At 47.8% G+C, this 23,610-nt stretch overlaps 2 protein-coding genes across 2 annotated transcripts in view; both read right to left on the bottom strand.

Annotated features, from left to right (window-relative positions):
- MEI1 (meiotic double-stranded break formation protein 1) overlaps positions 1–13,265 on the bottom strand; it is a 103,881-nt gene extending 90,616 nt beyond the window's left edge. The window contains exons 1-3 of the mRNA XM_074003663.1: positions 13,050–13,265; positions 8,164–8,287; positions 7,053–7,103 (exon numbers count right to left, since the gene is read on the bottom strand). Of these exons, the coding sequence (XP_073859764.1) occupies positions 7,053–7,103; positions 8,164–8,287; positions 13,050–13,223 (349 nt within the window). The 5' untranslated portion in view covers positions 13,224–13,265. The remainder of the gene's footprint in view (positions 1–7,052; positions 7,104–8,163; positions 8,288–13,049) is intronic.
- A 1,817-nt stretch (positions 13,266–15,082) lies between these two features.
- LOC102121082 (chromosome 10 C22orf46 homolog) lies at positions 15,083–20,908 on the bottom strand. Its single transcript, XM_015457132.4, has one exon. It carries the CDS (start codon positions 19,806–19,808, stop codon positions 15,120–15,122), a length of 4,689 nt encoding a protein of 1,562 aa, XP_015312618.4. The 5' UTR covers positions 19,809–20,908; the 3' UTR covers positions 15,083–15,119.
- Between the last annotated feature and the right edge of the window lie 2,702 nt (positions 20,909–23,610).

Raw genomic sequence — 23,610 nt, forward strand, 5'->3', positions numbered from 1 at the left:
AGGATTGTAGCCCCACTCAAGGGTGGCCTAGAAGGAAAATGATGAAGGGAAATACCCTGGGTGGTCAGAACTTCAAGTGGTACATTGTCTGCATTAGCTAGACTGAGAGATGATCAGAAGTACATACAGATCATATTGACTTATGAGCAGCTGCTAACTCTTTGGCTTGATGGTCACAGACTTGAGAAAGACACAATTGAAAGACTGGTGACTAGGCCAGGCATGGTGGCTTATGCCTGTAATCCCAGCACTTTGGGAGGCCAAGATGGGTGGATCATTAGGTCAGGAGGTCGAGACCATCCTGGCTAACACGGTGAAACCCTGTCTCTACTAAAAATACAAAAAAAATTAGCCAGGCATGATGGCGGGCACCTGTAGTCCCAGCTACTTGGGAGGCTGAGGCAGAAGAATGGCATGAACTTGCGAGGCGGAGCTTGCAGTAAGCCAAGATCGTGCCACTGCACTCCAGCCTGGGCAACAGAGCGAGACTCCATCTCAAAAAAAAAAAAAAAAATTAGTCAGGCATGGTGGCGCACATCTGTAATCCCAGCTACTCCGGAGGCTGAGGCAGGAGAATCACTTGAACTTGGGAGGCAGAGGCTGTAGGGAGCCAAGATTGCGCCACTACACTCCAGCCTGGGCAACAGAGTGAGGCTCTGTCTCAAAAAAGAGAAAAAAAGGAAAGATTGGTGACAATGAGGCCTGGAGAAGAAGACGGGCCTTTCAGAGGGAGCATAAAGTGGGAAGGTATTTGTCGCTTGTGTGAATGCTCTCTAAAGAACTTCTATTATAGAAGAGATTCTCAATAACCAGGTAGTCAAAATGGCACATTTTGTGAATGTTAATCCACCTCTTTCCCTAGCCATCAAGTACTTATTCAGTGGATCCAAGTACAAGGTGGCTATGGTGGCAGAGCTGGAGGCTATGCACTGGGCTCAACAACATGGACTTTCCCTTGTCAAGGCTAAATTGATTACTGCCACGACTGAGTGCCTAACCTGCCAAAAGCAGAGACCAACACTAAGACCCCAGCATGGCACCATTCCTGAAGGCACCAGCCAATTATATGGTGTCACATGGATTACACTATACTCCTTCCATCATGGAAAGGCAAAGATTTGTCCTCACTGGAATAAACATGTATTCTGAATATGGACTTGCCTTCCCAAACCATAACACTTCTGCCAAAAACACATCTGTAAGCTTATAGAATGGCTTATTCAATATCATGGTATTCTGCACAACATCACCTGGATCAAGGAACTCATTTCACAAGAGAAGCGAGGCAATGGGCTCATGCCCATAAAATTCACTGCTCTTTTCCCATACTCTATCACCTGGAATCACCTGACCTAACAGAATGTGGAATGGCCTATGAAGACTCAGTTATTCCACCACCTGAAAGACACCACTCTGAAAGGATATGGTTCTATCTTACATGTGGTATATATTTTGATGCGGTGATCAACATTAGGTGCTGTCTTACCCACAGTAGAATACATGGGTCAGGGAATCAAGGGGTAAAGTGGGAGTCATTTCCCTATTACACTTACTAACCCACTTGCAGAATTTTTGTATACTATAATAGCTCACTAGGGCTTCCATAATAAAATACCACAGACCTGATGGCTTAAACAACAGAAATTTATTTTCTCACAGTTCTTGAGGTTGAAAGCCCAAGATCAAAGTGTCAGCAGATTTGGTTTCTTCTGAGGCCTCTCTTTCTAGCTTGTAGATGGCTACCTTCTCACTGTGCCCTCACATGGTCTTTGCTTGGTGTATACACACCCCTGGTGTCTGTGTGTGTTCAAATTTCCTCTTCTTATAAGGATACTAGTCAGATTGGATTAGGGTCCATCCTAATTGCCTCATTTTAGCTTAATCACCTCTTTAAAGGCCCTATCCCCAAATACACTCACATTGAGAGGTTCTGAGAGTTAGGGCTTCAACATATAAATTTGCCGGGGGCGGGGGGTACATATAAATTCAGCCCACAATATATCCTATCCTGCAACTTTGGGCTCTGCTAAAGATCTTAGTTCCTAAGGAAAGAATGCTTCCATGAAAGGTCACACAATGGTTTCATTGAATTAGAAGTTGTGACTATCATCTGGCCATTTTGAGTGCCTCGTGTCATTCAACCAATAGGAAAATAAGGAATTATTCTACTACCTGGAATGATTGATCCCAATATCCAGGGGAAACTCAGTTGCCACTAACAATAATGGCAAGGAGGACTATGTCTGGAACCAGGTATTCTCCGGGGCTCTTCTTACTAGTCTCATATTCAATAGTAAAAGTTAATGAAAAACATCAGCAACCAAAAAAAAGGAAGAGCCACTAAAGATTCAGACCTTTTGGAAGAAGAAGAGGTAAGAACAACCCCTAGACCAGCCAAAGCCCGTGCACCGCTGCATCCCGCGCACAGCGCCTACAACCCGCCACCGTCGCTGCTACCACCATGCCCAAGAGAAAGGCTGAAGGGGACGCTAAATGAGATAACGCCAAGGTGAAGGACGAACCACAAAGACCGCAAGGTCGTCTGCAAAATCTGCTTCTCCAAAGCCAGAGCTCAAGCCTAAAAAGGCCCCTGCAAAGAAGAGAGAGAAGGTACCCAAAGGGAAAAAGGGAAAAGCGGATGCTGGCAAGGAGGGGAAAAACCCTGCAGAAAATGGAGATGCCAAAACAGACCAGGCACAGAAAGCTGAAGGTGCTGGAGATGCCAACTGAAGTGTGTGCATTTTTGATAACTGTGTACTTCTGGTGACTATACAGTTTGAAATACTATTTTTTATCAAGTTTTATAAAAATGCAGAATTTTTTTAAGGTATGTTGTCAGCACACAGAACACTGCACGGTTATATTTTTGGGGAAGAGGCATATGTCACTAATAGAAAGTCTGCAAAGCTGGATTGATGTGGGGAAAACATCTTTCCCTTCTAGTTTTGAGAGACTTCCTCTTGGCTCCCAGGAGGAGGGATTCCCTGACTTTGACACACATGGCCACCTAGGCACAAAAGCCTTGTGGTATGGAAAAACAAATTCATTTTTATGTCCTCTTCTCCCTTTCCACCTTTCAGCATAGACTTAACTCCCTTAAGACCCAGACATCTGTTGGGACCTGACCCCTAGTCATTGGCTACCAGTGTGTCAGACAATCTGGACTTTCCAGTGATGCCACTGAGATGGCACCTGTCAAAAGAGCAGTGGCTCTATTTTTAGATTGTGGATCTTCAGATAAATTCTGCCATTTTCATTTCACTTCCTGAAAGCCAGGGTTGGCTTGTGAAAAGTTGTTTTTTGTTTTTTTTTTTTTTTTTTTGAGACGGAGTCTAGCTTTGTCGCCCAGGCTGGAGTGCAGTGGCCAGATCTCAGCTCACTGCAAGCTCCGCCTCCCGGGTTTATGCCATTCTCCTGGCTCAGCCTCCCGAGTAGCTGGGACTACAGGCGCCTGCCACCTCGCCCAGCTAGTTTTTTGTATTTTTTAGTAGAGACAGGGTTTCACCGTGTTAACCAGGATGGTCTCGATCTGCTGACCTTGTGATCCGCCCGTCTCGGCCTCCCAAAGTGCTAGGATTACAGGCTTGAGCCACCGTGCCCGGCCGAAAAGTTGTTAAACAACATGTTAAATGTGAAATGTCAACCCTCACTCTAAACTTTCCCTGTTCAAAGCATCAGATGAAGACTTCATTGGGTTTTATAGTGGCTTTCTGATTTTTGGTAGTCCATTGAAGAAGGGAGTTTGAAAGTTGTTGTATACTGTTAATGACTGTCTGCCCATGTCCTGCCTGAAATACCATGACTGTTTATGGAAAGTATCTTTAATAAAGCTGGATACAGTTTGGCTTGGGAAAAAAAAAAGATTCAGACCTTTCAGGAATGAAGGTGTGAGACACCCTACCAGGTAAAAACCCTGACCAGTTGAGACCCTGGTTGAGGGCAAAGGATACATAGAACAAACCCATTAAGAAGGAAATGATAAATATCAACTATATCCTTGTGACCAGTTATGAAAATGAAGATTGTAATATATTTCTGTATATCAACTATTTTCTTCTCTCTCCTTTTTTCCTTATTGTTTGAACAAGTTTTGGTGGAGGTTAGCTTTAAAATTTAGTCTTTAGGTAACAGAATATTCATATAGGACTGTGATTGAATTTAAAAATAAATTATCAACCCCCTTATGTTGTGGACAAATTGACAATGGCTTAGTCTGTATGAAGTATATGAATGAAGGACAGTTACATCTTGTTAGGTAAAAACCAAGTTGTTTTTGTTCTATGGGAGTTCAAATATGTGGAGAAGGGTATCTGGACACCAAGTAGCCAAAGGAATGGACCAAACCAGTTATTACACTACTGTCTTTGAGCTCCAAAACCCACCCCCTACTTTGCCTTAGATTACTAAGACTAGACTCTGCAGATCACATTTTTGCTTTGCTAGCTGAACCCCATTAAGTTCTGCCAATAATGAGCACTAGAAAGAGATGGTGAGGCTGTAGGAAGAAGGGAGTTGCCCTTCCTCTTAGTTTCCTATGGGTTTCCTGTCTGTTTCCCATTCATATAAGTATTCCCATTCATATAAGTATCTCCTTAACCCTTTTTTTTTTTTTAAGAGACAATCTTGCTATTGTTGCCCATGTTGGACTTGAACTCCTAAGCTCAAGTGATCCTCTCAACTCAATCTCCTGAGTAGCCAGGACTACAGACCTACACAATTAAGGTGCCTGGCACCTTAGCACTTCTTTATCCTGGCAGTGGCAGTGCCACTCTATGACAGCAGCTGAATCCAGCCTGCAGTTTTTCCAGAACCAGCTTTATTGCATCTCTCCTCCTCCAGAGACAACAGTATTATCTAGTCAGTGCCACTCAGAGGTCTGAGTTTCATTAAGTAGGCCCTTCCTCAAAACTTCTAAGTTTTAACCATTTCAGCCTCTTTCCTTTGTTTCCCCAGCCCCAGTGGGGGAGTTGTTTTCTATAATTGCTATCTCCATGAAAATTTGGTGGTTCTCTTTTTCTTCAGTTACCTACTTAACCAACATTATTTTTTCAATTGAAATGGGGTCTCACTGTATCACCCCAGGCTGGAGTGCAGTGGTGCGATCTCAGCTCACTGCAACCTCCACCTCCCGGGTTCAAGTGATTCTCCTGCCTCAGCCTCCCAAGTAGCTGGGATTACAGGTGCCCACCACCACGCCTGGCCTTTTTTTTTTTTTTTTTTAATTTTTGGTAGAGATGCGGTTTCACCATGTTGGCCAGGCTGGTCTCGAACTCCTGCCTTCCAGTGATCCACTGGCCTAAGCTTCCCGAAGTGCTGGGATTACGGGCATGAGCCACTGCACCCAGCCTACTTAACCATTCTTTAAAGATTTTCTATTCAAATAATTGGTGTAGCTTCTATTTCCTAACTGGATCCTAACTAGTACAATTCCCACTCTCTCTGCAAGAATCCTCGCTTATCAGGGCTCTTACCTTCTTTCTCTACAAACCCTTTATAGGTAAACCCATGCACTTCGACAATTTTTGGTTTTTTGTTTTTTTTTTTTTTTTTTTTTTTTTTAGAGAAGGGGGTCTCACTTTGTCATCCAGGCTAGAGTGCAGTGGGCCAATCATAGCTCACTGTCACCTCAAACTCCTGGACTCAAGGGATCCTCCCACCTCAGCCTCTCAAGTAGCTGGGACTACAGGCCTGTGGTAACACGCTCTGTCCACTTCAACAGTTTTAACCACCACCTGTGTGCATACAACTCTCAACGAACCAATATGAGATGTAATAAAAAAGAGTTTTGTATGTGCCTTCGTAACATCACTCATCAACTCTAGTTATTTACCTGTCAGTCAATCTCTTCTCCAGATTGTAAGCTCCTAGAAGACAGGGACCATGTTTTACCTATCTGTGTATCTGTAGTGCCTGATCCAGTATCTAGCACAGAGTAGATACCCAAGGAAAAAATGTAAGGCCAGGAATGGTGACTCATGCCTATAATCCCAGCACTTTGGGAGGCCAAGGCGGGAGGACAGTTTGAGAATAGCCGTTTGAGATCAGCCTGGTCAATATGGTAAGTCCCCGTCTCAACGAAAAGAAATTTTTTTAGCCAGTCATGGTAGTGCACACCTGTAGTCCCAGCTACTTGGGAGGCTGAGGCGGGAAGATTGCTTGAACCCAGGAGTTCAAGGCTGCAGTCAGCTATGATTGTACCACTGCACTCCAGCCTGGGCGACAGAATGAGGCCCTCTCTCAACAGAAAAAAAAAAAGAAAAAAAAGATAGAAAAAGAAAAAGAGAGAAAGAAAGAAAGAAATATTGGGCTGGGTGCAGTGGCTCACACCTGTAATCCCAGCACTTGAGGCTGAGGCAGGCAGATCACCTGAGTCTGGGAGCTCGAGACCAGCCTGGCCAGCATGATGAAACTCTGTCTCTACTCAAAATACAAAAATTAGCTGGGCGTGGTGGCAGATGCCTGTAATCCCAGCTACTCGGGAAGCTGAGACAGGAGAATCGCTTGAACCTGCGAGGCAGAGGTTGCAGTGAGCTGAGATCACATCACTGCACTCCAGCCTGGGCAACAGAGCAAGACTCCATCTAAAAAAAAAAAAAAAGTAAAAAACAAATATTGAGGCTGGGCACTGTGGCTTACACCTGTAATCCCAGCACTTTGGGAGGCCGAGGCAGGCAGATCATGAGGTCAGGAGATTGAGACCATCCTGGCTAACACAGTGAAACCCTGTCTCTACTTAAAAAAATACAAAAAATTAGCTGGGCGTGGTGGCAGGGGCTGTAGTCCTAGCTACTTGGGAGGCTGAGGCAGGAGAATGGCGTGAACCCGGGAGGCGGAGTTTGCAGTGAGCCGAGATCAGGCCACTGCACTCCAGCCTGGGCGACAGAGACTCTGTCTCAGAAAAAAAAGAAAAAACAACAAAGAAACAAATGTTGAATTAGTGATTGAAAACTAATGGAGTTCCTCTTAATTTCGCCAAGGTCTCAGGTAACCAGAGCTGCAATTCAGACTAATACTTTCATCTTCAAGTGCTAGATACAATGGTTTCAACTTACCTTCAATACAGAGGTCTGTCACACTCCCATCTTCCACGCTGTGTAACAGTCCTTGGAGCAGAGGGAGGTAAGAAAGGGGTGGTTAGGCAGGGCACGGTGGCACATACCTGTATCCAAGCAATTTGGGAGGCCAAGGTGGCAGATTACCTGAGGTCAGGAGTTCAACAAAAGCCTGACCAATATGGCAAAACCCTGTTTCTACTAAAAATACAAAAATTAGCCAGGAGTAGTGGCCTGTGCCTATAGTCCCAGCTACTCAGGAGGCTGAGGTAGGAGAATTGCTTGAACCCAGGAGGCAGAGATTCCAGTGAACTGAGCCTGGGCGACAGAGCGAGACTGTCTCAAAAAAAAAAAAAAAAAAAAAAAAAAAAGGAGTGGTTAACAGTTCTCTTCAAAGAGAAATAGACCCATGCAGGCACACTGTAATTTGTAAGTCTAAAAGCAGCTACAAACAATGTTCCAACTAAATTCTACTCTCAGCACCAAACACTTTGACTTTCAATGACCTGCCCAGGCTTTAAAAAGATAATTGGCCAGGCTGGACTTTAGAGTCCTATACTGGACTCTTTGAAGATTTTTTTTTGAGATGGAGTCTTGCTCTGTTGCCCAGATGAGCGCAGTGGCACGAACTAGTCTCACTGCAACCTCCGCCTCCAGGGTTCAAGCAATTCTCATGCCTCAGCCTCCTGAGTAGCTGGGACTACAGCCACATGCCACCACATGGAGCTAATTTTTGTATTTTTAGTAGAGACAGGGGTTTTACCATGTTGACCAGGCTGGTCTCTAACTCCTGACCTCAAGTGATCTACCCGCCTCAGCCTCCCAAAGTGTTGGGACTACAGGCATGAGCCACCATGCCTGGCCAACATTTCCCATTTTCATCTTCTTACTTTTACTAACTTCTTGGCTCTAGTAAAGTCAGTTACTGTAAAATGCATCTTGGATCTTAGAAAAGGGGCCATTTCCACATCATTATGACAAAACAATTTGCTAATAAAGTTTTACAATACAAAAAATCTAAATCATCTAGGATCATTTTTCCAAGACCTCCAAAAGCAGATATACATACTACACATTCAAAACTCATATCAAATTTCCCTCCTAATCTTACCAAAAAGCACGCTTATGAAGCGGATGCAGACTCTCTGATCCTGAGACACCAGTTGCGTGACCAGGGAGGTGTGCCTCACGAGGGCATCTTGGAAGCAAGACAACATGTGCTTCTTGCGCAACAACTTGAAGCAAATGAAGAAAAACATTCAATAGTAACCAAATCTTGGCTATTCTGAATCCAACAACCATAATTTCCAAGTACAATTACAGGATGATACCGGAGAGATCATTTAAACTATGGCGAGACCCATACTCCTTCAAGGGAGGTTGGAAAAGGGTATCATTTACACAGAGGAATCCATGTGTTCATACAGAAGATTATACATGAGCTAAGGTTCCTAATGCCCTACATTTACATAGCAATTTATTTTTTACAAATCACTTTCGTCCACCAGCTCATTTAAGCCTAACATGTTGGTGAAGAAAGCAAAAATAGGCCAGGCGCAGTGGCTCACGCCTGTAATCCCAGCACTTTGGGAGGCCAAGAAAGGCGGATCACGAGGTCAGGAGATTGAGACCATCCTGGCTAACACAGTGAAACCCCATCTCTACTAAAAATACAAAAAAAATTAGCCGGTGTGGTGGCGGGCGCTTGTAGTCCCAGCTACTCAGGAGACTGAGTCAGGAGAATGGCGTGAACCCGGGAGGCGGAGCTTGCAGTAAGCCGAGACTGCGCCACCACACTCCAGTCTGTGCGACAGAGCGAGACTCCATCTCAAAAAAAAAAAAAAGAAAAAAAAAAGCAAGCAAGCAAAAATAGAGGCTGGATGCAGTGATTCACACCTGTAATCTCAGCACCTTAGGAGGCCAAGGTAGGCGGATCACGAGGTCAAGAGTTTGAGACCAGCCCGGCGAACATGGTGAAACCCCATCTCAACTAAAAATAAAAAAATTACCCGGGCATGGTGGCAGGTGCCTGTAATCCCAGGGAGGCGGAGGTTGCAGTGAGCCGAGATAGCGCCATTGCACTCCAGCCTGGAGGACAAGAGTGAGACTTCGTCTCAAAAAAAAAGAAAGAAAAGTGTGGCTTTTCAAAGGCCGGGCATGGTGGCTTAGGCCTGTAATCCCAACATTTTGGGAGGCCGAGGTGGGCAGATCACCTGAGGTTGGGAGTTCAAAACCAGCCTGACCAAGAGAAATCTGATCTCTACTAAAAGTACAAAATTAGCCGGGCGTGGTGGCGTATGCCTATACCCCCAACTAATTGGGAGGCTGAGGCAGGAGAATCGCTTGAATCCAGGAGGGGAGGTTGTGGTGAGCAAAGATCGTGCACCACTGCACTCCAGCCTGGACAACAAGAGCAAAACTCCGTCTAAAAAAAAAAAGAAAGAAAGAAAAAGAAAAGTGTGTTCAAGCCAGGTGTGGTGGCTCACACCTGTAATCTCAGCACTTTGGGAGGCCAAGGTGGGTGGCTCACCTGAGGTTAGGCATTCAAGACCAGCCTGGCCAACATGGTGAAACCTCTTCTCTACTAAAAATACAAAAATTAGCTGTGCGTGGTGGCAGGCGCCTATAATCCCAGCTACTCAGGAGGCTGAGGCAGAAGAATCGCTTGAACCCGGGAGGCGGAGGTTGCGGTGATCCAAGATTGCGCCATTGCACTCCAGCCTGGGCAACAAGAGTGAAACTCCATCTCAAAAGAAAAGTGTGCTCAATAAAAGGTAGAAGTTGCATCTCTTATTGCTTCTCATCTGTGCTACTGTAAGGCTCCTGTTTTTCCTTCACCAATTCATCCTACATAATAGATTAAGGTAGTGATCTATGAGCTACTCAAAAAATCCTAATAACTCCCCTTCATCTGACAGATTATGTTCAAGCTCCTTAGCTGGGTTTCAAACTCTTCAAATAACTGTCCTCAACCTGTCTCTCCAATCTCATCTCTTTCAATTTCCCTTCAAACACTCTGATTATCCCCAAAACCCATCCTTATAATACCTACCTCCTGGGATAATCAGCCTCCCACTTCCTCTGGTCCAAATCTCACCCATCTTCTTAAACCTAATTTGAATGCTTCCTCCTGTAAGAACCCTTTCCTAATTCCTCTCCTTACCCTGAACAGCACTTGACCACAAACATGTTCATTCTTCTAAGTTCCAAATAACATGTTATCTTATTTTCTCCCCGCTGCACTGTCTTACTCATCTCTGATTTACTGTCCAAGAAAAGCGGCCTCAGAATTTCCATCCTTAATGAAAATTCAGAGGTTATTAGCTAGTTTCCGAGTTCCTAGAGCACAGTGTGGGGATTCCTAAGGGTGCCTAAAACACTTTCCAGAGGTCTACAATAACAAAAATATTTTCATATAATATTAAAATGGTCTTAGTCTTCCTCATTTTTTTTCCATGTTGGCCAGGCTGCTCTTGACTCCTGGCCTCGTGATCCAACCACCTCAGCCTCCCAAAGTGCTGGGATTACAGGTGTGAGTCACTGGACCTGGCCCAGTCTTTCTCATTCTTATTCTCCCACAAGTGTACAGTGGAGTTTTTGAGACTACATGACATGACATCACAACAGACTGAATTCAGAAATAGATAAAAATCCAGCTGTTTGGCTGGGTGTAGTGGCTCACATCGGTAATCCCAGCACTTTGGGAGGTCGAGGCAGGCAGATCACCTGAGGTTGTGAGTTCAAGACCAATCTGACCAACATGGAGAAACCCAATCTCTACTAAAAATACAAAATTAGCCAGGCGTGGTGGCGCATGCCTGTAATCCCAGCTACTTGGGAGGCTGAGGCATGAGAATCGCTTGAACCTGGGAGGCAGAAGTTGCAGTGAGGCAAGATCGCACCATTGCACTCCAGCCTGGGCAACAAGAGTGAAACTCCATCTCAAAAAAATAAGTAAGTAAATAAATATATCCAGCTGTGTTTAAGAGAGACAGGGTCTTGCTCTTGTCCAAGAAGGTATGCCGTGACTTGATCATCGCTCAATGCAGTCTTGAACTCCTGGGCTCGAGTGATCCTTCCACCTCTGCCTCCCAAAGCAGTGGGATTACAGGCCTGAGCCACTGTGCCTGGCCAACCTGTCTTCAATTAAAGCAACTTGCAAAAATGTAAAACAAAGCCACTCCTGTCACTATCTTTCTTGTTTTGAGAAAATACAGTTATTTACTTTTTTTTAAATTACTAATGCCACAGGACCGTACACTTAAAGAGATCTAAAAACAAACTGTATGTTATCTATATTTTGCCACAATAAAAAATTACTTATGGGCCAGGCACAGTGGCTCATACCTGTAATCCCAGCACTTTGGGAAGCCAAGGCGAGGGGATCACTGCTTGAGTCCAGGAGTTTTGAGACCAGCCTGGGCAACATAGTGAGACCCAGTCTCAAAAAACAATAAAAAGTTACCTGGACATGGTGGTGCACACCTGTAGTCTCAGCTACTTATAAGGCCGAGGTAGGAGGATCGCTTGAGCCCAGGACATCAAGGCTGCAGTGAGCTATGATCACACCACTGCACTCCAGCCTGGGCAACAGGGCAAAACCCTGTCTCGGAAAAAAAAAAAACAAAAAACCCACAAAATTTGTTAATATATAATGAATGTGCTATTCCTTCTAAATAAATAAAACTTTAAATTTTGTTTTTATGTCTAATACAGTAAATATCAATGGACAGACCAAGTGTGGTGGCTCACGCCTGTAATCCCAGCACTTTGGGAGGCTTAGGTGGGCAGATCACAAAGTCAGGAGTTCAAAACCAACCTGGCCAACATGGTGAAACCCCATCTCTACTAAAAATACAAAACCTAGCTGGGCATGGAGACACATGCCTGTAATCCCAGCTACTCAGGAGGCTGGAGCAAGAGAATTGCTTGAACCTGGGAGGTGGAGGTTGCAGTGAGGGGAGATCACACCACTGCACTCCAACCTGGGTGACAGAGCGAGACTCCATCTCAAAAAAAAAAACAAAACAAAACAAAACCGTCTCCAAAAAAAAAAAAAAATCACTGGATATAACCTACATAAACAAAAGCTCTTTGGGGTCAACAGTTTGTAAAGGTGTGAAGGTATCCTGAGACAAAATTATCAAAATCAGCCAGGCACAGTGGCTCATGCCTGTAATCCCAGCACTTTGGGAGGCCGAGGCGGGTGGATCACCTGAGGTCGGGAGTTCAAGACCCAGCCTAAGTTGGGGAAACCCTTTATCTACTAAAAATACAAAATTAGCCAGGTGTAGTAACGCATGCCTGTAATCCCAGTACTCGGGAGGCTGAGGCAGGAGAATCGCTTGAACCCGGGAGGCCGAGGTTGCAGTGAGCAGAGATGGCGCCACTGCACTCCAGCCTGGGCTATAGAGTGAAACTCCATCTCAAGACAAACAAACAAAACGACTTAATTGCAAACACGGGTAGCGTTCACCCCACTTCTGCCCGGCTGTAACCTGTCACTCCTGTCCTCTCGGAGCCCAGACGGCCCCTCCTCCGATTCACACCCCGACAGCTGAAGAGAATGAGGAGCAGCCGTCGCGCGCGCGCCTGGCCCGCAGGTGAGCGGGGGCTGAAATGGCGGGAGCCTGAGCTAAGGCCGAATCCCCAGGAAATGGAGGCAGGGGCAGCAAAGGGAAGGAGCCAGAAGGCAGAAGGTGGGAAGGCGTGTCCCTGAGGCTGGGTGAGGTTCTGGGGGATCCGGATTCCCGCCCTTTCAGGGGCAGAGCCGGGTGGGCGGGGCTCCCCCGAGGCCAGCAGACCCGCCTGGGGCTGAGGCGCCCGCGAAGCCACTGCGGCTGGGTCCCGGATGGGCTGACTGAGAGGAGAGTGAACACAGCGCGGGGGCTCGGTTTCGCGTCGGGTTCACCAGAGCGGGTCTGGCGAGGGCCCGGCGGCGTTTGCTGAGGGAAATGCCCAAACCCAGGTCTTCCGAAGGAAAGGCTCCATCCGCACCGACACGCTGGGCTCCGGCAGCAGCTCCAGCGCGCAGGCCAGGCACAGGCGGGGGGTCACGGGCAGCAGCCAGCGCGGGTCGTGCCGGTAATGGACCCTCTGGAAGAGCAGCGCCGCCTCTTCGTCCCTCCTGGGCCCGGGAGTGCCCACCGTCGCCGCCTCCCTCACAGCCATCTCCTCGCCTGCGCTCAACTGAGGCGGCACTTTTTCCCGCTCAGACTGCACGCATGCGCACTTGGAGGACAGACCTGCGTCGGTGTGGAGTGCGCCTGCACGGACCCAGGGCGCTGCAGTGTCAGGCAAGCAGCCCCTGAGGGCGAGTGGTGGACACAAGGGCTCTGGATCGTGTTTAACTAAGCCAAAAGCAGTTTGTGCTTAGAACCCTGCAGGAATGTCTTTACCACACCCAAAGTTGAAAAGCAATTATAAAGTAGGGGACATTTGTCTTGAAAAAGGAAGGAAAGGAAGCTATTTCTACTATTTTTTATTTATTTATTTATTTTATTTTTTATTTATTTATTTTTTTGAGACGGAGTCTCGCTCTTTCGCCCAGGTTGGAGTGCAGTGGCCGGATCTCAGCTCACTGCACGCTCTGCCTTCCGGGTTCACGCCATTCTCCTGCCTCAGCCTCCCGAGTAGCTTGGGACTACAGGCGCCCGCCACCGGGCCTGGCTAGTTTTTTGTATTTTTTTTTTTTTTAGTAGAGACGGGGTTTCACCATGTTAGCCAGGATGGTCTCGATCTCCTGACCTCGGGATCCGCCCGTCTCAGCCTCCCAAAGTGCTGGGATTACAGGCTTGAGCCACCGCGCCCGGCCTATTTCTACTGTTTTTTAAAAGTGAAGGTCCGGCGCGGTGGCTCACGCCTGTAATCCCAGCACTTTAGGAAGCCGAGTCGGGCAGATCAGGAGGTCAGGAGCTCAAGACCATGTCTCCCCACATGGTGAAACCCCATCTATACTAAAATACAAAAAATTAGCTGGGTGTGGTGGCATGGGCCTGTAATCCCAGCTACTTGGGAGGCTGAGGCGGAGAATTGCTTGAACCTGGGAGGCAGAGGTTTCAGTGAGCTGAGATTGCGCCACTGCACTCCAGCCTGGGCCACAGAGGAAGACTCCATAAAAAAAAAAAAAAAAAAAAGGGAAAATAAGTGATCTCAAGGATTTGTATCTAAAAGCAATTAGAGGCTGAGTATGTTGGCTCATGCCTGTAATCACAGCACTTTGGGAGGCCAAGGTGGGCAGATCACCTAAGGTCAGGAGTTTGAGACCAGCCTGGTCAACAAGGCAGAACCCCTGTCTCTACTAAAAATAGAAAATTTAGCCGGTGGTGGGCACCTGTAATCCCAGCTACTCAGGAGGCTGAGGCAGGAGAATCACTTGAACCTGGGAGGTGGAGGTTGCAGTGAGCCTAGATCACGCCACCGCACTCCAGCCTGGGTGACAGAGGAAGACTCCATCTCAAATAAATCAGAAGCTTGAGACCAAAAAATAAAAATAGAAGTAAAAAAAAAAATAGAGAGAGAAAGAAGTTCGAGATCAGCCTGGGCAACATGGCAAAACCCCCCTCTACTAAAAATAGTCGGGCATGGTGGCTCATGACTATAATCCCAGCTACTTGGGAGGCTGAGGCAGGAGAATCGCTTGAATCCGGGTGGTGAAGGTTACAGTGAGCCAAGATCAAGCCACTGCACTCCAGCTTGGGCCACAGAGGGAGACTCCATCTCAAAAAAAAAAAAAAAGTGTCCCATGCAGAGGATCACCCCTCCCCATAAGCAGCTGAAGCTTTTGGAGTATCCTGCCTCAATCAGGATTAGCCTGGGGACAGGGCAGGACAGAACCTCAGTGGACTCTACTGTGAGGAGCTGGGAGGGGAGGTGTTTCGGAGATAACCCTGGGTTAATCCACATTCCCTAAACCTTCACAACCACAGAGTGGAAGTGGCTTCTACCCCACCCACAAAGTATCCGAAACCCCAAAAGGGGGCGCTTGGAAAATGTGCCAGAGAAATCAGAACACCACAGGACCCAAATGACCAATTTATTAGAGGTTTTGCGGGGATCAGGACACTCTCAAAGCTTTTCTGATGTGTCCTGAGGACTCTGGGCCTGAGTCTGCTTTTTAAAGCCATGCTGGAAGAGAAAAATACTCAGATGCTTCATAATACTAAACTTTTTGGAGGCTGGTGTATTCTGTGGAGCCCCATTTGGGTTCCCAGGTGCTCCCTGGCCCTGGGGACTCTCTGTCTTAGGAAGGGTGGCCCCAGTACAGCAGTGACCTCGCGGCTGAAGATCCCTCTGTGAAGCAGTGTGGTCTCCGATGTTGTCCTCCCCTGCACGTGGATCACCCACTTTGGGAAGCAGAGTAGAATCAGGTTCCCTCAGGCTCAGGTTAGGGGCCAAGTGCTGGCACTTGGTGAGCTGTGGGGTCCAGGACATCTTGTTCAGAAGGGTCAGGCTCAGCTTTGCCACCGCAGAGTGGAGCCTCCCTTTGAAGTTGACAGGTTCTGCACAATGGTAGGAAGGCTGCTGCCCAGCCCTTCTGCACCCTGTAGATTCCAGGCTTCCTCTTCTCCTGTATGTGGGCTGCTGGCATTTGAGTCTGGGGGGCTTGGGGGACTTAGAGGGCTCCCAGGATATACATTCCTTCTTCCAGTGGGCGAGGTCTGCCCTGGAGGATGAGGTCCTCATTCTACTGGGAGCCCTTTCTGCCACCTGGGAGACCTTTGACCTGATCATTTTCCTGCCCCTGCTGTTCTCATTGGGAGGCTCTCCCACCCTTTGTAGGCCACACCAGCTCCTAGACTCCGCTGCCGGCCTGGGGATCCTGGGATCCTGGAGCTTGGTCCTAGCAGGTGCTTCCTGGATCTCCTGTAGTTCTCTGGCGCCCCCGGGTGGCCTGACTCTCATGGCCCTTTCAGGCTGGATGGAAATGCCCGTGGGCTCTGATCTGTGCAGTCTGTTGCTCTCCAGAGCTCTGGCTTGTGTAGGAAGTTTTGAGCTTTTTCTGTCTGGGCGCAGAACCCTCTGGAACCTCTCTGGGGACTTAAGGCCTGGTGAGGAGCCCTGGGCCTCACAATACCTTTCCTGCTGCGCTTGGAGCTGCTGGCCTGTGTTCAGTCCAGGGAGCCTCGCCCCAGCAAGGGTCAATGAGCAAGATCCTAAGAAGTTAAACAGGAAATAGGACTCCAGGATCCGCCGGGGAAGACCCCACTTCAGGTGTGCAATCCTCCTCCGCATGAGGGACTCCAGGAGCAGTCGTTTGCTCTTCTTGAGGCCTGTCCCCTTGGGCAGGCTAGTGAGGGCAGTGGGAGCACCCTCCAGAGCGATGGCAGGTTCCGGGGCTGGGCCACACGGGAGACAGGGGCAAGCAGAGGGCATGCCCAAGGGAGCAGTCAGAGACAGAGGGTTTTGGGGCTGCCGAGTCAGGCTGGGGGCCTTCTCTGGATCCACCCCTTTGTCCCTTTGTCGTCTCCTCCAGGTTTCAGGTTGGGCCTGCTGGGAGGCTGGACTGATTCCCACTCTATGATCCCTGGCAGGGGTTATGCCTTGGCTGGCCAGATGCTCTCCCTCCCCATCCACCAGCAGGAAGACTTCACCCCTGTGGGGGAAAGGATTTGTCTCAGGACAGGGGGCAGAGATGAAACCATTCACAGCCACTGCCTGTTCCTGTTCCAGAGTCCCAAGTCCATAGCCAGTGAAGGCTGGAGGCCATGGTAGGCTGTGCTTCCTGCCTGTGGGCCTCTCATTCCCAGAACAGTCGACTTGGAGACTGTCTCTCACAGCATCCTCTCCTCTGACCAGATCCTTGTTTCCTCCCCTTGGTGCTTGAGGCCCTCCAACATCCTCATCTGTGCACTTTCTCTGGCTTCCTATATCCTGGAGTTCTGCAACGTCCTCAACTCCACCCTCATTCTTATTTCTTTGCCCTTGTACCTGGATCTCTTTATCAATTTCACCTCTTAACTGTCCCTGGTCATCTCCTGCAGGAGCCTGGGTCTCTGTACCATCATCACTTGTGGTCCCTCTCAGGTTTCTCTTCCCCTGTATTTGAATTTCTTCATCATTCCCACCTCCACCCTGTTCCTGGTTCTTCCACTCTGATAAACAGGTCTTTCCATTACCTTTACTTTTTAACAGTCTCTGGTTCTTTGCTCTAAGCCTCCATTTTTTTCCCCTAAGCCTCCAGATCATTCTACCATCCTTGTTTCCAACCTCTCTCTGGTTTCTCTTCTCTGATGCTTGATTTTCTGCAACATTCTTTCCAGTCAGCTCCCAGTTCCTCCTCCCTGGTGAATGACTCCCTCCAATTTCACCATCTAACTGGTCCTCGTTCTCTCTCTTAGATCTCTGAGTCTTTACACCATCCTCACCTCCAGGTTCTCTCTGGTTTCTCTCCACTGGAGCCTGAATTTCTGTTCCATTCTCACTTCCCATCTGCTGCTGGCTCTTCCACTCTGATAAAAGGATCTTTCTACCAATATCACTTCTAAACTGACTCTGGGTTTCTTTCCCAGGTGCCCAAGTCTTTACACCATCCTCACCTCCAACTTCTCTCAGGTTTCTCTTCCCTTGTATCTGAATTTCTGTCCCATTCTCACCTCCAATCTGCTCATCTTTCTTCCATTCTGCTGAATGCGTTTCTCCATCAATTTGACTTGTTAATTTGCCCCAGTTCCCTGACTCACATGTCTGGGTATGTGCACCATCTTTGCCTCTAATATGTTCCTGATTCTTCGCCTTTGGTATGTGAATGTTTCCACTAAATTCATTTCCTAACTTACCCTGATTTTTTCCCCCAAGTTCCTGGGTCTCTTTATCATTATCATCTTTAACCTCTCTCCTACCTAGTGACTGAATGTATGTACCATCCTCTTCTCTAAGTGGCTCATTTCTCTGACTCTCCTCATCAGTTCCACCTTTCAATTGTTCCTGGATCTCAGCCTTGGGTGCCAGGATATTTGTGCCAACCTCATCTCCATCCTTTCTCTGGTCTCTCTTCTCTGATGCCTGACTTTCTGCTCTATGTTCACCTCCAATCCAGTTCTGATTCTCCCAACATAGTATCTCAAATTCTCTATAAATTTCACTTGCTACTTGTCTCTGGTTTCCCCACCATAGTGCCTGGATTATCACCCAATCCTTCTCTCTTATCTCCCTGAGCTGCTTCTTGGTAGCTATCTGGGTTTCCTTAGCATCTTCACCTCTTCTCAGGCCCTTATTTCCCCACCACACTTGAATTTCATGACTTAATTGTTTCTGGTTCTCTCCCCCAGATACTTGGGTCTTCTTAGCTTTCTTACTTCCACCTTGATCATGCTTCTCCCACCTTGGTGTCTGGATCTCTGTAACATTTCCATTTCCAATACATTCCTGTTTTCCCCAATCCAAGGCCTGGGTCTCTACACTATTCTCTCTTTTTACTTCTCCCACATTCTTCTTCCCACATGACTGGGTTTGTGCAGCATCCTGACCTCCAACCTGGTCCTTGTTTCTCCCCTCTTCTGTCTGAATTTCCACATTAGCCTCACCTTTCATCTGATCTTGTTTCTCCCACTGTGGTGTCTGGGTCTCCTCACCATTCTCATCTCCAGTCTGGCATTGCTTCCCCAATCCTTGAGCCTGGATCTCTTCCCCATCCTCCCCTCTGGCCTGTTTCTTGTCCTTCCTCTCAAATGTCTGGGTCTCCACAGCATCCTCACTTCCATTCTTATCCTGGTTCTCCCACTCAGGTGTTTGGGTCTCTGCATCAATTTTACATCTTAACTGTTCTTGGTTCTCTCCCATATGTGCCTGGGTTTCAGGGGGATTCTTACCCCCAGCCTCCCTCTGGTTTCTATTCCCTAGTTCCTGAATGTTGGTTCTACTCTCAACTCCCATCTGGTCCTGGTTGTCCCACCCTGGTGTCAAGATCTCGCCATCAGTTTCACTTATTACTAGTCTCTGGTTTGCACACTCCAACACTTTAGTCTCTGCATCACCCTCCATTCCAAAGTCTACTGGGAACTGCTCCCCAGATGACTGGATTTCTGAAGCATCCTCCCGTCTGCTCCCTGTCTGGTTCATCCACCTTGCAGCCTGGGTCTGTCTACTATCCTCTCTGCCTGCTGTCTGGTTTTTACCCCCTGATTCCCAGGCCTCTGGTGGACAGTCCCAAGACTTCCAAGTGCACATTCTCAGTGTTTGGTGGGAAGGATCAGACAGGAGCTTTCTGGGACAGAACTGCAGCCTCTGAGCTGAAAGTAAGTTTGGAAGAGAGGTGGTTAAGGTCATCGAGTTGGGGTGAGACCTCATGCTGATGACAGACTCCAGTGACACCAACCTTTCCTGTGAGTGAAGCAACAGCTGCTCCATCTCTTGACACATATCTAAGGCAGGGCGAGTCTGACCATCACGGAGACACCAAGGCACCTGCCACGCTTTCCAGGAACTATCCTGAGGCAGTAGACAGGTGTTTGAAATGGAAGTGGTACAAAAGATGGGCTGAGAGTAGGTGTGGACACCTGAAGGTGGGCCTGGACATGGGTGCTGTAGACAGAGCGGGTTCTGGGCCCATGATTCCTGGAGGCTCCTCCGGTATCCCCATCTCTGCCTTTGTGCCCATTGTTGAGAACCTAGGCCCCTGGACTTTCCAGGACTGAAGAATTCAGGAGTCAGCTCGAAGACAGTTTTGCACCTCATGGAGGGCACTGCCCGTTTCTGCAGTGGCACCTGTAGGTGAGAACAGAGAAGCAAAATCCTTGAACACATAATAATTTGCATAATCCACACAGACAGAATAGTCAGGGAAGGCTTCTTGGAGGAAGTGACATTTGACTGGAGACCTGAATGAAGTAAAGGGTAAACCAAGTGACATCTGAAGAAAGAGCATTGTAGGCAGAGGAGACATTAACTACAAACGCTTGAGGATGGAACAAAATTACGTGTACAGGAACAGCAAAGAAGACCGTGTGGCCAGAATGGAACCAATAACGAGGAGAGCACTGGGAGATAAGATTGGAGACAAACACAGGACAGATTACGCTGGTCGTTAGAGTCATGATTAGGAATGTGAATTTTATTATGAGTTTGACGAATAATATAAGTACAGGAGCCACTGCAGGGTTTTGAGCAGCTAAGTGCTACGTTCTGTTTCCAAAAGTTTGTTCTGATGGCAGGGCATGGTGACTCATGTCTGTAATCCCAGCACTTTGGGAGGCCAAGATGGGTGGATCACTTGAGGTCAGGAGTTCCAGACCAGCCTAGCCAACATGGCGAAACCCCATCTCTACTAAAAATACAAAAATTAGCTGACCATCGTGGTGCATGCCTGTAATCCCAGCTACTCAGAAGGCTGAGTTACAAGAATTGCTTGAACCCAAGAGGTGGAAGTTGCAGTGAGCCAAGATCATGCCACTGCAGTCCAGCCTGGGTGACAGAGCGAGACTCCATCTGAAAAAAAAAACAAATCCACAGAGTCGGCCAGGCGTGGTGGCTCACACCTGTAATCCCAACACTTTGGGAGGCGAAGGTGGGTGGATCACTTGAGGTCAGGAGTCTGAGACCAGCCGGGCCAACATGGTGAAACCCTGTGTCTACTAAAAAATACAACAATTAGCTGTGCGTGGTGGCACGTGCCTGTAATCCCAGCTACTAGGGAGGTTGAGGCAGGAGAATCGCTTGAACCTGGGAGGTAGAGGTTGCTGTGAGCCAAGATCGCACCACTGGACTTTAGCCTGGGCCACAGAGCAAGACTCCATCTCAAAAAAAAAAAAAAAAAAAAAAAAGAAAGAAATCTGCAGAGGTGGCCGGGAGCAGTGGCTCATTCCTATAATCCCAGCACTTTCGGAGGCCAAGGCAGGCGGATCACATGAGGATGGGAGTTTGAGACCAGCATGACTAACATGGAGAAACCTCATCTCTACTAAAAATACAAAATTAGCTGGGTGTGGTGGTGCATGCCTGTAATCCCAGCTACTCAGGAGGCTGAGGCAGGAGAATTGCTTGAACTTGGGAGGCGGAGGTTGAGGTAGGCCGAGATTGCACCATTGTTCTCCAGCCTGGGCAACAAGAGCAAAACTCCATCTCAAAAAAAAAAAAAGAAGAAGAAAAGGAAATCCGCAGAGTTGTGACTGCAAACTTCTGGGCTGCTGGTAATTATTTGTTTCTTAATCTGCATGCTACAAACTGATGTATTCAATTTGTGAAAATTTACGATCTACATACTTGTAATTTGTGTGTGTGTATTATCCTTGCGCCAATTTTTTTTTTTTTTTTAAGAGAGAAAAAAGAGGCCAGGCGCAGTGGCTCATGCCTGTAATCCCAGCACTTTGGGAGGCTGAGGCGGGCAGATCACGAGGTCAGGAGCTTGAGACCAGCTTGGCCAACATAGTTAAACCCTGTCTCTACTAAAAATACAAAAAAAAAAAAAAAATTAACTGGGTGTGGTGGCAGGTGCCTGTAATCCTAGGTACTCGGGAGGCTGAGGCAGGAGAATCACTTGAACCAGGAAGGCAGAGGTTGCAGCGAACCAAGATCACACCACTGCACACCAGCCCAGGCAACAGTGTGAGACTCTGTCTCAGAAAAAAAAAAAAGAGAGAGAGAGAAAGGAGAAGTCCATTCTGGTGACTATATGGAGGATAGGCTGTTGTTGCATAAGAGAAGCAGTAAGAACCGGGCAGAAGGCTGTTGCTATGGTCCAAGTGAGACATGATGGTGTCTCTGCCCAGGAAGGTGTGGTGTGGTTGGGAGAAGTGATCAGATTTGAGATACAATTTGCAAGTATAGCCCCTGGGACTTGCAGATGGATTGAATGTGTGGAGTGAGGGAAAGAGAGGAGCTCAGGGTGACTCCTGGGTTTGGGGCTTGGCCGATGCTCTCCCCGAGCAGCCTGAGTTTCCCTGTGATTCATTTCTGGTACACCAGCCATAAAACAAGGTCCTTGTAACAAGTGACAGAGACAATCATGGTGCTGAGGGAAGGAGGGTGAAAGTGTATGGGGCCCACTCACCTTGATGACATTCCTTGTGCTGAAGCGGGTCCTGGTGACCTGGTGCCAATAGTGCCGGACCTGCCAGACCAGAAAGAGGCAGAGGACAAGCAGGTTGCCACAGCACTGAGGGTCCCTGCAGCTGTGATCCTGGGAAAGCAGGCCCTGCACTGGCTCCCACTCAGGGCCATGGAATGGCCCCACCACGGCACAGGCACCCAACAGTGACAACAACATGGCAAAGTTTAGACCAGGCAGATGGTGTTGGGAGCTAGGGGGCAGACCTGGCACATCTGATGCAGCCAGCTGCAGTAGGATAGCTGCCACATCATAGCACCCCTGTCACTGAGGCCACCTCACAAAGCGGGCTGATGCCCCATCCTCAACTCTGACCCTGGTGCCAGGGCTGGCTAGCATGCTCTTGGTGCAGGTAAGGACAGTATTGGGGAATTGCTCAAAAGTAATTAAGAGGAAGAACTTGTTTTAAACAACCCCATCCTCTGGAATGAAGAGATTAAGTTCCCTGAATGTGTGATGGGGTTATATAACCTGCAGTCTGCTTGATTTCTTTCTTCCTATGAGATACTTGGATCTGCCTGTCCTTCTATCTATTATCAAACATTTAATAAACACTGTATTGAATACAGGTATTATTGTTTAACCACTCAGCATCCCTTTCTCGTTGCTTGCAGTATCCTGATTTCCCATGGGGTAATTACTTTTCCCATCTTAGGATCAGTGTTGGTGGGAAAATAAATGCTACCCTGAAGACTCTTTTACCCAAAGGTTCTATTCAAAATAAATATCTGAGCAGGCAGGGACGTCAGCCAATCATAATGAGCCAGGACTTAACCGTTTAGTGGCTGAATTTTTTTTTTTTTTCAGACCGAGTTTTGCTCTTGTTGCCCAGGCTGGAGTGCAATGGCGCAATCTCTGCTCACTGCAACTTCCGCCTCCCAGGTTCAAGCGATTCTCCCGCCTCAATCTGCCGAGTAGCTGGGATTACAGGCATGCGCCACCACCCTCGGCTAATTTTATATTTTTAGTAGAGACAGGGGTTTCTCCGTGTTGGTCAGGCTGGTCTCGAACTCTCAACCTCAGGTGATCCGCTCGCCTCAGCTTCCCAAAGTGCTGGGATCACAAGCGTGAGCCACCGCGCCCGGCCTTGTTTTGTTTTGTTTTGTTTTTTTGGTCTTTGAGTCTCGCTCTGTTGCCCCAGCAGGAGTGCTGGAGTGCAGTGGCACGATCTCAGCTCACTGCAGCCTCCACCTCCGGGGTTCAAGCGATTCTCCTGCTTCAGCCTCCCAAGTAGCTGAGTTTGCAGGCGCCCGCCACCACGCCTGGCTAATTTTTGTATTTTTAGTAGAGACGGGGTTTCGCCATGTTGGCCAGGCTGGTCTTGAACTCCTGTCCTCAAGTGATCCGCCCGCCTCGGCCTCCCAAAGTGCTAGGATTACAGGCATAAGCCACTGCGACCGACTGGTGGGTTATTTTTTGAATCTTTAATTCATTGTTTCTGCCAATAATTTGTACTGGACAGCTCATAAGAACGCCAAAGTACGTTCCTTCATCAACACAGAGCCAGTTTCCGCG

Source organism: Macaca fascicularis, chromosome 10 (assembly GCF_037993035.2).
Source record: "Macaca fascicularis isolate 582-1 chromosome 10, T2T-MFA8v1.1".
In the NCBI taxonomy this organism is placed as follows: Eukaryota; Metazoa; Chordata; class Mammalia; order Primates; family Cercopithecidae; genus Macaca; species Macaca fascicularis.

Coding starts and splice junctions, on each gene's coding strand:
- LOC102121082 (XM_015457132.4), bottom strand. CDS start 19,808: ATGCAAATTATTATGTGTTCAAGGATTTTGCTTCTCTGTTCTCACCTA.